This window comes from Rana temporaria, chromosome 10 (genome assembly GCF_905171775.1).
Source record: "Rana temporaria chromosome 10, aRanTem1.1, whole genome shotgun sequence".
Taxonomy (NCBI): domain Eukaryota; kingdom Metazoa; phylum Chordata; class Amphibia; order Anura; family Ranidae; genus Rana; species Rana temporaria.
The window spans coordinates 13,474,205-13,487,752 of NC_053498.1; the positions used below are offsets into that span (position 1 = coordinate 13,474,205).

Genomic DNA, 13,548 nt, shown 5'->3' on the forward strand with positions numbered 1-13,548 from the left:
CCCCTGTCAGGAGAGCCGCCGATCTGCTCTCTTCTACTCGCGTCTGTCAGACGCGAGTGAGGAAGAGCCGATCAACGGCTCTTCCTGTTTACATCGTGATCAGCCGTGGTTGGACACGGCTGATCACGTGGAGGCTCTTTACCGAGATCGGAGATGCAGGGTGTCAGACTGACACCCCGCATCACTGATCGCGCGCCGGCATGAAATCCTGCAGGACGTCAATAGACGTCCAGTCAGGATTTCACAACCACTTCCCGGACGTCAATTGACTATTGACCGGGCAGGAAGTGGTTAATATATGTATATATATATATATATATATATATATATATATATAAAATGTAATAAATTATATGAAATATTTTATATATGGGCCCAGATTCTCGTAGATGGGCGTAAAACTCCGCGGGCGTAACGTATCTCATTTACGTTACGCCGCCGCAAGTTTTACAGGCAAGTGCTTTATTCACAAAGAACTTGCCTGTAAAGTTGCGGTGGTGTAGCATAAATCACCCGGCGCAAGCCCGCCTAATTCAAATTAGCCGGGTAGGGGGCGTGGAGCATTTTAAATTAAGCGTGTTCCCGCGCCAAACGTACTGCGCATGCGCCATCCGAAAAATATCCCAGGGTGCATTGCTCCAAATGACGTCGACGTGAACGTAAATGGCGTCCAGCCCCATTCACGGACGACTTACGCAAACAATGTAATTTTATAAATTTCGCCGTGGGAACGACGGCCATACTTAACATTGGTTGCCCCTCATATAGCAGGGGCAACTTTACGCCGGGCAAACCTAACGTAAACGTCGTAACTTCACTGCGTCGACCGCGCGTACGTTCGGGAATTCGCGTATTTAGCTAATTTGCATACTTGACAGCGAAAACGACGGAGGCGACACCTAGCGGCAAAAAAAAATTGCATTTTAGATCCGACAGTGTAAGAGCCTTACGCCTGTCGGATCTAATGGATATCTATGCGTAACTGATTCTAAGAATCAGTCGCATAGAAACGACGGCCCAGATTAGGACTTACGATGGCGTAGATGGCGCTGCGCCGTCGTAAGTCCTTTGAGAATCTGGGCCATGGATTTTAAATATATGCTTTTATTTATTATAAATAATTACTATATAAAAATATATATATAATTGAGTTTGTACATGAATTATTATGAGAATAACTACGATTTAGTATTTTTTTATTTATTTTTGTTCACAAGAAAAAACGATTTATTATTATAAACTGAACAAATAAAGTGTGAAATATGTGAGTGCGATATCTAGCCGTATATATAACCCACACATGGAAGATACAAAATGTCTGTCGGTTGTGATTTGGCCTTCCCACGGAAACTACAAGCGTCCTTTTCTACTCACATTACACAGGCCAGCTTGGTCCGGGATTGTCGCCGTCAGGAAACGCCCTGAGAAAGGCCAAGCAGCCGCCCCCGGAGTTCATGGATTATTATTATTATTATACGGGATTTCTATAGCGCCAGCAGGTCACGCAGGCAGCGCTTTAGACAAGAAAAGGCTGCAAAGCAGCCATAGGAGATTTGCAGCACTGAAATGGAATAGAGCATAAAAAAGTGAAATGTATTTTATACTTTTATATGACGCTTTATAATATGTGGGGCTTTGACATTCAGTTCTATGCCTTAATGCTTATATATATATTCATATCATTGAAATAATAATAATATAAAGATTATATGAATTTAGTTACTTACTTACTTACTTATTTATTTACTTTTATAAAAAATACAAATAAACGTGCCAGATTGTGAGATGCTGGTTTTGGGTTTATAATGCGTGGCAGGGGTTGGGGGGAGGGGCACATGCAGTCCTATTGGTAAATGTGACATTGTAGGGAGGGACGGCAGTACATGTGATGAGGGGTCCATGCTTGGTGCTGTGCATGACTGCGCCCCCTACAGCTCCACCACCACACTGCACACACAACACTACCCTTCTATTACACATCATTCACTGGCCACACCTCCTTTCTGACCACACCCCCATACTGACGCCACCATTCAGTGACCACACCCCTATACTGACACCACCATTCAGTGACCACACCCCTATACTGACACCACCATTCAGTGACCACACCCCCTATACTGACACCACCATTCAGTGACCACACCCCCTATACTGACACCACCATTCAGTGACCACACCCCCTATACTGACACCACCATTCAGTGACCACACCCCCTATACTGACACCAATATTCAGTGACCACACCCCCTATACTGACACCGCCATTCAGTGACCACACCCCTATACTGACACCACCATTCAGTGACCACACCCCCTATACTGACACCAATATTCAGTGACCACACCCCCTATACTGACACCGCCATTCAGTGACCACACCCCCTATACTGACACCACCATTCAGTGACCACACCCCCTATACTGACACCAATATTCAGTGACCACACCCCCTATACTGACACCGCCATTCAGTGACCACACCCCCTATATTGACACCGCCATTCAGTGACCACACCCCCTATACTGACACCACCATTCAGTGACCACACCCCCTATACTGACACCAATATTCAGTGACCACACCCCCTATACTGACACCAATATTCCGTGACCACACCCCCCATACTTACACCACCATTCACTGACCACACCTCCTTTCTGGCCACACCCCCATACTGACGCCACCATTCAGTGACCACACCCCCTACACTGACACCAATATTCAGTGACCACACCCCCTAATACTGGCACCACCATTCAGTGACCACACCCCCTATACTTACACCACCATTCACTGACCACACCTCCTTTCTGACCACACCCCCATACTGATGCCACCATTCAGTGACCACACCCCCTATACTGACACCACCATTCAGTGACCACACCCCCCTATACTGACACCACCATTCAGTGACCACACCCCCATACTGACACCACCATTCAGTGACCACACCCCCACACTGACACCACCATTCAGTGACCACACCCCCACACTGATACCACCATTCAGTGACCACACCCCCACACTGACACCACCATTCAGTGACCACACCCCCACACTGACACCACCATTCAGCGACCACACCCCCTATACTGACACCAATATTCAGTGACCACACCCCCATACTGACACCACCATTCGGTGACCACACCCCCTATACTGACACCACCATTCAGTGACCACAACAACCTAACACAGACGTCCCAATTTACTAACCACACCTCCATTCTAACTACACCCTTACACTGACACCACCGTTCACTAACCACACCCCCATACTGGCCCTACCCTCTACTACCGCACACCCCTACAGTCCACACCCTCAATCCAACTCCTACCATACACAGGCTGCACCTCCATACTGTCCAACCATGCACTTACCACACCCCCTCACTGTCCACACCATTCCCTGACCACGCCCCAATACTCATACCAATACGCCCCCATGCTGACCACACCCCCTCTTCATATTGATCACACCCCCATACTGACCACGCCCCATACTGATCACACCCCTAAACTGAGCACACCCCCATACTGAGCACACCCCGGCCCCGTTTTCCGTTACAGGATAGAGAAGTCCCGGTGGCGGAGAACAGCCCAAGAGAGGAGAGAGACCGGCCCGCGGAGTGATCTGTCCCGCAGAGGAGAGGAGTGCGGCCTAGGCATGGAGAGCGGAGCGGAGCCACGAGACAGGTGGGTGGGGCTTCGGTACACCGCGCCGGACACTGAGAGCGCCATACATGGGCGGAAGTAGTGTGTACACAGGGGACTTCACACTGTATATCATCTCATCACACCCATATCATATATATTACCCCATACACATCATTATATATATATATTACCCCATACACATTACTATATTTATATATTACCCCATACACATCACTATATATATATATATATTACCCCATACACATCACTATATATATATATTACCCCATACACATTACTATATTTATATATTACCCCATACACATCACTATATATATATATATATTACCCCATACACATCACTATATATATATATTACCCCATACACATTACTATATTTATATATTACCCCATACACATCACTATATATATATATATATTACCCCATACACATCACTATATATATATATTACCCCATACACATTACTATATTTATATATTACCCCATACACATCACTATATATATATATATATTACCCCATACACATCACTATATATATATATTACACCATACACATCACTATATATATATATTACACCATACACATCACTATATATATATATTACCCCATACACATCACTATATATATATATTACCCCATACACATCACAATATATATATATTACCCCATACACATCACTATATATATATTACACCCATACACATCACTATATATATATATTACCCCATACACATCACTATATATATATTACACCCATACACATCACTATATATATATTACCCCATACACATCACTATATATATATATATATTACACCCATACACATCACTATATATATATATATTACCCCATACACATCACTATATATATATTACACCCATACACATCACTATATATATATTACCCCATACACATCACTATATATATATATATATATTACACCATACACATCACTATATATATATATATATTACCCCCATACACATCACTATATATATATATTACCCCATACACATCACTATATTTATATATTAACCCATACACATCACTATATATATATATTACCCCATACACATCACAATATATATATATTACCCCATACACATCACTATATATATATATTACCCCATACACATCACTATATATATATATTACCCCATACACATCACTATATATATATATTACCCCATACACATCACAATATATATATATTACCCCATACACATCACAATATATATATATTACCCCATACACATCACTATATATATATATTACCCCATACACATCACTATATATATATATTACCCCATACACATCACTATATATATATATTACCCCATACACATCACTATATATATATATTACCCCATACACATCACAATATATATATATTACCCCATACACATCACAATATATATATATTACCCCATACACATCACTATATATATATATTACCCCATACACATCACTATATATATATATTACCCCATACACATCACTATATATATATATTACCCCATACACATCACTATATATATATATATATATTACCCCATACACATCACTATATTTATATATTAACCCATGCACATCACTATATATATATATATATATATATATATATATATGACATATACCCAGTGACACCCCTCTCTACCCAGTGGCACCCCTCTCGACCCGGTGACACCCCTCTCTACCCAGTGGCACCCCTCTCTACCCAGTGACACCCCTCTCTACCCCATTGGCACCCCCTCTCTACCCAGTGGCACCCCTCTCTACCCAGTGGCACCCCTCTCTACCCCATTGGGACCCCCTCTCTACCCAGTGACACCCCTCTCTACCCAGTGGCACACCTCTCTACCCAGTAGGGTTGCCACCTCATCCCTTTAAAACAGAACACATATGAATTCCACAGGTTCTGAGGCTAATTTAATTTAGATAAGGCTCCACTTGAGTTCAATTACCACCTTAATCAGCCACAGAACCTGTGTAATTCATATGTGTTCTGTTTTAAAGGGATGAGGTGGCAACCCTACTACCCAGTGGCACCCCTCTCTACCCAGTGACATCCTTCTCTACCCAATGGCACCCCTCTCTACCCAGTGGCACCCCTCTCTACCCAGAGGCAACTCTCTCTACCCAGTGGCACCCCTCTCTACCCAGTGACATCCTTCTCTACCCAGTGGCACCCCCTCTCTACCCAGTGACATCCTTCTCTACCCAATGGCACCCCTCTCTACCCAGTGGCACCCCTCTCTACCCAGAGGCAACTCTCTCTACCCAGTGGCACCCCTCTCTACCCAGTGACATCCTTCTCTACCCAGTGGCACCCCCTCTCTACCCAGTTACACCCCTCTACCCAGTGGCACCCCTCTCTACCCAGTGACATCCCTCTCTACCCAGTGGCACCCCTCTCTACCCCATTGGCACCCCCTCTCTACCCAGTGGCACCCCCTCTCTACCCAGTGGCACCCCCTCTCTACCCAGTGGCACCCCTCTACCTGGTGACACCCCTATCTACCCAGTGGCACCCCTCTACTACCCGGTGACACCCCTCTCGACCGAGTGGCACCCCTCTCTACCCAGTGACACCCCTCTCTACCCAGTGGCACCCCTCTCTACCCTGTGGCACCCCTCTACCTGGTAACACCCCTCTCGACCCAGTAGCACCCCTCTCTACCCAGTGACACCCCTCTCTACCCAGTGGCACCCCCTTTCTACCCAGTGGCACCCCTCTCTACACAGTGACACCCCTCTCTACCCCAGTGACATCCCTCTCTACCCAGTGGCACCCCTCTCTACCCAGTGGCACCCCTCTCTACCCAGTGACATCCTTCTCTACCCAGTGGCACCCCTCTCTACCCAGTGGCACCCCTCTCTACCCCAGTGACACCCCTCTCTACCCCAGTGACACCCCTCTCTACCCAGTGACATCCTTCTCTACCCAGTGGCACCCCCTCTTTATCCAGTGACACCCCCTCTCTACCCCAGTGACACCCCCTCTCTACCCCAGTGACACCCCTCTCTACCCAGTGACACCCCCTCTACCCAGTGGCACCCCTCTCTACCCAGTGACATCCCTCTCTACCCAGTGGCACCCCTCTCTACCCAGTGGCACCCCTCTCTACCCAGTGACACCCCTCTCTACCCAGTGACACCCCTCTCTACCCAGTGGCACCGCCAAACCCAGGAATCAGGACGGGGGCTCACATTCCAGGGAGGTGTAGAAATTATCTGGTGACACCCACCATGTCCAGGAAAATGGTGCGGGGCTCTCATAGAAGTATAGCGGGGGGGGGGGGGTTGTTCACATTCCAGAAGCCTGTGATGACAATCTGGAAACACTCATTTTGTCCAGAAGACATTGGGGGGCGCTCACGTTCTGGGGGTCTGTGGGAATAGAAAATGTTCTGGTGTCAGTGAGAGGAATAGTGCCCTATCATTGGTGTCAGTGGGAGGAATAATGCCCCATCATTAGTGTCAGTGGAAGGAATGGTGCCCCATCATTAGTGTCAGTGGGAGGAATAGTGCCCCATCATTGGTGTCAGTGGGAGGAATAGTGCCCCATCATTGGTGTCAGTGGGAGGAATAGTGCCCCATCATTGGTGTCAGTGGGAGGAATAGTGCCCCATCATTGGTGTCAGTGGGAAGAATAGTGCCCCATCATTTGTGTCAGTGGGAGGAGTAGTACCCCATTATTGGTGTCAGTGGGAGGAATAGTGCCCCATCATTGGTGTCAGTGAGATGAATAGTGCCCCATCATTGGTTTCAGTGGGAGGAATAGTCCCCCATCATTTGTGTCAGTGGAAGGGATAGAACTATACCCCATTGTTGCTGACAGTGGAGGGAATAATGCCCCAAAATCAGGATAAAAGCAAGCAAAGGGCTGTATCCGGCCCCCAGGCTGCAGTTTGGAGACCATTGGTCTTTATCACTGCTCTTGTTTAGTATTGCTTTGCTGTGCAACAGAATTGATAAATGTCCACTTTCTTTTTTTCTCCTAGGGTCCTTGAGGAACCCATTTCTTTATCACAGAATGTGGTCATCAGAGAATGTGGCAGCACTGACCATGATGCGCCACAAGCAAGAAGTACAAAACCGGCAGAGAAAAGAAAGGAACACCACCCCTCTAAGTCTTCCGTTGTTCCCACCTCCCACCAACGATCTTCCCAAAGTTCCTCCGGAGGGGCCTTAGATCTTCAGGCTGTGGTCGGAAGGCCTAGTTCATCCATCTCCGGAATGACCGTCCCAATACGTTTGGACGCTTTGTCCTATCTTCTTAATAGCGCAGTCATGGGAAACTACAGAATGCCTTACCAAACACCGTACTGCCCACCTTCATATCCGATGTGCTCTTACCCTCAGGTGGGATGTTCTCCCTATGGCATGTGCATGGGTTCTCAGTATTGCTCCTCAGCCTTACCAAACCAGTATCCTGGCTACCAGACAGGGCTTTCGGCTTATGGGAACCAACAAAATATGCAGGCATACCAGCATCCAGTGCCAAATTTTAACCAAAGTATGGGTGATGCATCACAGATCCAGAATACTGGCACCTTTCCTGGTGTTAACCCCCAAGGTGGAATGGCCTTTAATCCAACGGGAATGGCCTTTAATCCCACTGGAATGGCCTTAAACTCTACTGGAATGGCCTTCAACACTACTGGAATGGCCTTAAACTCTACTGGAATGGCCTTAAACTCTACTGGAATGGCCTTTAATTCTGCCGGAACTACCTCAGCGCAAAACATTAGTGGAGCTTCCCAACCAGAATCTAACAGCTGGGCCAAGAAACCCTTTGAGAAAGCTGGAACTAGTGAAAAGTTTGGAAACAACTGGAGCAACTCATTCTCTTCTGAAAATGAGAAGCAAAGCTCTCCGCGAGGTGGGAGGTTTGCAGAAAGAAATGAAGACCGAAGAGGTTTTGGGAGGTTTGGAGATAATAGGAATGAGGATAGCTGGTCCAGTAGGCAACAGTCCAACAGCTTTGGCAGAGATTTCGGCAGGGGCAGAGGAAGCTTTGGTGGCTCCTCTTGGAGAGGTAATTCTAGAGGACAGAATAAAGAATGGACATTTGGAGACAGGTCCCGTAACGCCGATTTTGGCAATAAGAGGAAATTTGGTGAGAGTCCCGAAAGGTCCCAAGACCAAGGAACTTTTTCTAAACGCGGTCAATGGTCAGGCGGCAGAGGAAGAGGTAGAGGAAGCTCAGACTCTTGGCAACAGAAAAACAGGCAACAGGACTCACAGTTGTGGTCTAGCGCAGCAGATACACCAAGCACATCGAGCTTCGGCCAAGAAACCAAAACAGCTGTTCAATCTGATGCTGGAGACGAGGACTGGGAAACCGATTATCCAGAAAAATCCACAGCTTCTAAATTGGGGGACACATCCGAAAAACCAGTTGCGCAGTCGCCTGTGCCATGTTCACCGAAAAACAACTATGAAAAAGTTTATGAATCTGGTGAGGTCCTTAAGCCAGCCGAAGGTTTCACAGAAGAGCTCACCATAGTTCCTGAGACTGAAGAACCACAAACAGATGTCATTTCGGTAAAAAGCGACGCAACAGTGGAGCTGGAAGCGAAGGCAGAAATACAAGGTTCTGCTTTAAGCCCAGCTATTACTTCTGACCAAGATGATGAGATCTACGCCTTTATCGTCACTGTCGATGGAGAGGAGGACAAAGGTGTTCTGGTGGAGGTCAATGGAAACAATACTTAAACAAGCAAGGGCAAGGTCTTACAAAATTTGTAATTTTCCAAAGATTTACAATTTTCTTTTCATTTTATCTTGTTTTAACTTTTAAGCATCTTTTTCCCAATTTTTTTGGATGACTGTTATCACCACATTCACATTCAAAGGACGGGGCATTTGGCTCATAGACTTATGTAGCCACCTTATCTACCTAGTTAGTACGTTAAAAACATAAAGAGTATTGTGATTTCCCTAAGTGAACTTTGTTACAAGTTTATGTTTTTTAATTTTGGAAGTAGATCTTGTACGACCTAATGGCCATCTTCACACCATGCTTCCCAACACAAAAACATGTTTAAGGTTCCAATGACTTCTCAGTTGGGTTTTTCAGTTGCAGAATGTGTCAGGAGTGAGTCTCCCCCCCCACCCCGGCAATTTAAATCCAAGGTGGGTGGACCATCCCTGAGAACTAAGGCGTTGGATTGGACCACCAAACGCCCAGTAGATCCAGCTTACCAGCAGATGCCAAGAGCTAAAATTTCAGTTTTGGTTGAGGTTGGCTCTTTACGTCTAAAAACGAACTTTTGCTAAAATAAACCCCACCAAAGCTAACTACACTTTCCATACTTTTTACATTTTAGAAGTAGATCTTGAACGACCTAACGGTCATCTTCACACCAAGCTTCCCAACACAAAAACGTGTTTAAGGTTCCAATGACTTATCAGTTGGGTTTTTCAGAATGTATCAGAAGTGAGTCTTTCCCCCCTGCAATGTAAATCCAAGGTGGTTGGAACATGTCTGAGAACTAAGGCGTTGGATTGTACCACCTAACGCCCAGTAGATCCAGCTTACCAGCAGATGCCAAGAGCTGAAATTTTAATTTTGGAAGTAGATCTTGTACGACCTAATGGCCATCTTTACACCAAGCTTCCCAACACCAAAACATGTTTATACTAAAACATTCCGAGCATGAGGATCAAGACGAAGAGATCTTACACCTTTGTCGTCACTGTCGATGGAGAAGAGAACAAAGTTGTTCTGGTGGAGGTCACCGAAGATAATATTAAGGCCTCGGACTTTAAAAATGTGTAATTTTCAAGCTTGGTTTTTCTCAAAGATTTACACCATTTCTTTTATCTTGTTTTAGCTTTTTAAGAATATTTTTTCAGACTTTTTTGGATGACTTCTAAGACTGTCATCACCTCATTCACGTTTGAAGGATGAGGCCTTCTTCTCATAGACTTATGTGGTCACCTTATCTACCTAGTTAGAAAAGAAGGTTGTGACCTTTCTAAGTGATCTTGTACGACTTAATGGCCACCTTTCACCAAGATTCCCAACACAAAAATGTGTTTCTATGAAAGGTGTATTCTCTCTTTAATCTGTTAATGTTGATGTTTCTAGTTTTTATTATGCGAGATAAAAAAAATGCCATGGCCATCTTTCACCAAGATTCCCAACACAAAAATGTGTTTCTATGAAAGGTGTATTCTCTCTTTAATCTGATAATGTTGATGTTTCTAGTTTTTATGTTGCGGGGTAAAAAAAATGCCATGGAAATTGTATATCCTTTCAACCTAAAGATACACGTTGGGTTCTAGGATTTAAAATCTAATGTTCCTACCAGATAATTTACAATAGGGTAATCTTGCGTATTACCCTAATTTTATTGCAAAGTGCTCCCCTACACTGAAATAAAAAGAAGAGTAATGCGTAGAATGAAGCTTAGCTCTTTAATATAGTCGGGCTGCATTTGCTATCTGCTGATAATGGAACTGGTGAAAGCATCCCCTTGCCAAATAGAGCAAATTTGCCAAGAAATCCATAGTTGCTTGCTGGAAAACCAAGTTCCTCCTCTCAAGCAGACATTAGTTGGGAATAGTTTTTCCCCCACTAGTAGGTTCTCTACAAGGTGCCATTATGACCCAAAGATGATAGATAATCCTAAGAGACAAATTTTGAATTTGCATTCCCTAATTGTCATTTAATCTGACATTCTTGGGCATCGTTGCCTGTACTGAATGGCCTTGAGTTTTAAAGTAAAGGATGAGACCACCCAAAACTGATATTACACAGTTGTTGAAAGCACTAAACTGATTTTTGTCTAAGGTTCCAAAAACTAGTAGGTGCTCTACAAGGTGCCATTATGACCCAAAGATGATAGATAACCTTAAGAGCCAAATTTTGAAGTCTCATTCCATTGTGATTTCAAAAACTTTAGCATCATTATATTTGATGGGTAGACCACCATCACGTATACCGTGGGGTCAGTTGTAATCTTTGGGGATCAGAATATGGCATCTTAAAGCAGCATTTCCTGAAGTAAAGGTCAACCAGTTTTTGGTTCTCTGGGGCATTTGCATTCCCTAATTGTCATTTAATCTGACATTTTTGGACATCGTTGCCTGTACTGAATGGCCTTCAGTTTTAAAGTAAAGGGTGAGACCACCCAAAACTGATTTTACACAGTTGTTAAAAGCACCAAACAGTTTTTTTTCTAAGGTTCCAATGACTTCTCAGTTGGGTTTTTCAGTTGCAGAATGTATCAGGAGTGAGCCCCCCCCCCCCCCCACAATTTAAATCCAAGGTAGGTGGAACATGCCTGAGAACTAAGGCATTGGATTGTACCACTAAACGCCCAGTAGATCCAGCTTACTAGCAGATGCCAAGAGTTGAAATTTCAGTTTTGGTTGAGGTTGGCTCTTTACGTCTTAAAGCGGGAGTTCACCCATAAATGCTGTTTTTTGCTCTTTTACCCTTAGATGGATGCTCATTTAGTCTAGGGGAATCGGCTAGTTGTTTTAAAATCCGAGCATTACTTACCGTTGTAGAGGGCGATCTTCTCCGCCACTTCCGGGTATGGGTCTTCGGGACTGGGCGTTCCTTCTTGATTGACAGTCTTCCGACAGGCTTCCGACGGTCGCATCCATCGTGTCACGAGTAGCCGAAAGAAGCCGAACGTCGGTGCGGCTCTATACTGCGCCTGCGCACCGACGTTCGGCTACTTTCGGAAAATCGTGACGCGATGGATGCGACCGTCGGAAGCCTTTCGGAAGACTGTCAATCAAGAAGGAACGCCCAGTCCCGCAGCCCATACCCGGAAGTGGCGGAGAAGATCGCTCTCTAAAAAGGTAAGTAATGCTCGGATTTTAAAACAACTAGCCGATTCCCCAAGACTAAATGAGCATCCATCTAAGGGTAAAAACAGCATTTTACCGGTGAACCTCCGCTTTAAAGGATGGCTCTGTTAAACTAACTTTGGCCAAAACAAATCCCACCAGGCTGCATTTGCTATCTGCTGATAATGGAACTGGTGAAAGCATCCCCTTGCCAAATGGAGCAAATTTGCAAAGAAATCCATAGTTGCCTGCTTAATAACCAAGTTCTTCCCAAGCAGACATTAGTTGGGAATAGTTTTTCCCCACTAGTAGGTGCTCTACAAGCTGCCATTATGACCCAAAGATGATAGATAACCTTAAAGCGGTGGTTCACCCTCCTTAACAACAGTCTAGCATTACATTCGGCATAGTAGCGCGAGCTACAGTATGCCTGTCAGTATTTTTTTATCCCCGTACTCACTGTGCTATTGTACATTGAAGATTCCGACTCCCGCGGGGAATGGGCGTGCCTATGGAGAGGGAGGATGATTGACGGCCGGCTCTGGCACGTCACGCTCCCCGAAGACAGCCGGAGTAGGTCTCGGCTCTTCACGGCGCCTGCGCACAGGCTATGCGCAGGCGCCGTGAAGAGCCAAGCCTATTTCGGCTATTTCCGGAGAAGCGTGACATGCCAGGGCCGGCCGTCAATCACCTTCTCTCTCCATAGGAACGCCCATTCCCCGGAATCTTCAATGTACAATAGCACAGTGAGTACGGGGATAAAAAAATACAGACAGGCATACTGTAGCACGCGCTACTATGCCGAATTTAATGCTAGAGGAAAAAAAATAATATTTTTTTTTTTATATAGGGTGAACCCCCGCTTTAAGAGCCAAATTTCGAAGTCCGATTCCATTGTGATTTCATAAACTTTAGCATCGTTATATTTGACCACCATCACGTATACCGTGGGGTCAGTTGTAAGAGGTCTTTGGAGGTTGTTTTTTTTTCCGAAGGTTCCAATGACTTCTCAGTTCGGTTTTTCAGTTGCAGAATGTATCAGGAGT

At 45.1% G+C, this 13,548-nt stretch overlaps 1 protein-coding gene across 2 annotated transcripts; it reads left to right on the forward strand.

Moving 5' to 3' along the window:
- Window positions 1-3,504: 3,504 nt before the first annotated feature.
- LOC120916344 lies at window positions 3,505-12,149 on the forward strand. 2 transcript variants are annotated; one of them, XR_005743981.1, is made up of 3 exons: window positions 3,505-3,704; window positions 7,693-9,742; window positions 11,886-12,149. XR_005743981.1 is itself a non-coding variant. In XM_040327256.1 (2 exons), exons 1-2 carry the CDS (start codon window positions 3,676-3,678, stop codon window positions 9,407-9,409), a joined length of 1,746 nt encoding a protein of 581 aa, XP_040183190.1. In that variant the 5' UTR covers window positions 3,505-3,675; the 3' UTR covers window positions 9,410-9,806. The 2 variants fall into 2 exon arrangements, 1 of the variants encoding a protein (XP_040183190.1); XM_040327256.1 differs by lacking the exon at window positions 11,886-12,149 and having other exon boundaries at window positions 7,693-9,806.
- Window positions 12,150-13,548: the final 1,399 nt, after the last annotated feature.

Bases quoted from the DNA above. Each gene is read 5' to 3' on its own strand.
- LOC120916344 (XM_040327256.1), top strand. From the start codon at position 3,676: ATGGAGAGCGGAGCGGAGCCACGAGACAG. The intron at 3,705-7,692 runs GTGGGTGGGGCT...TTTTTCTCCTAG, and splicing joins GGAGCGGAGCCACGAGACAG to GGTCCTTGAGGAACCCATTT.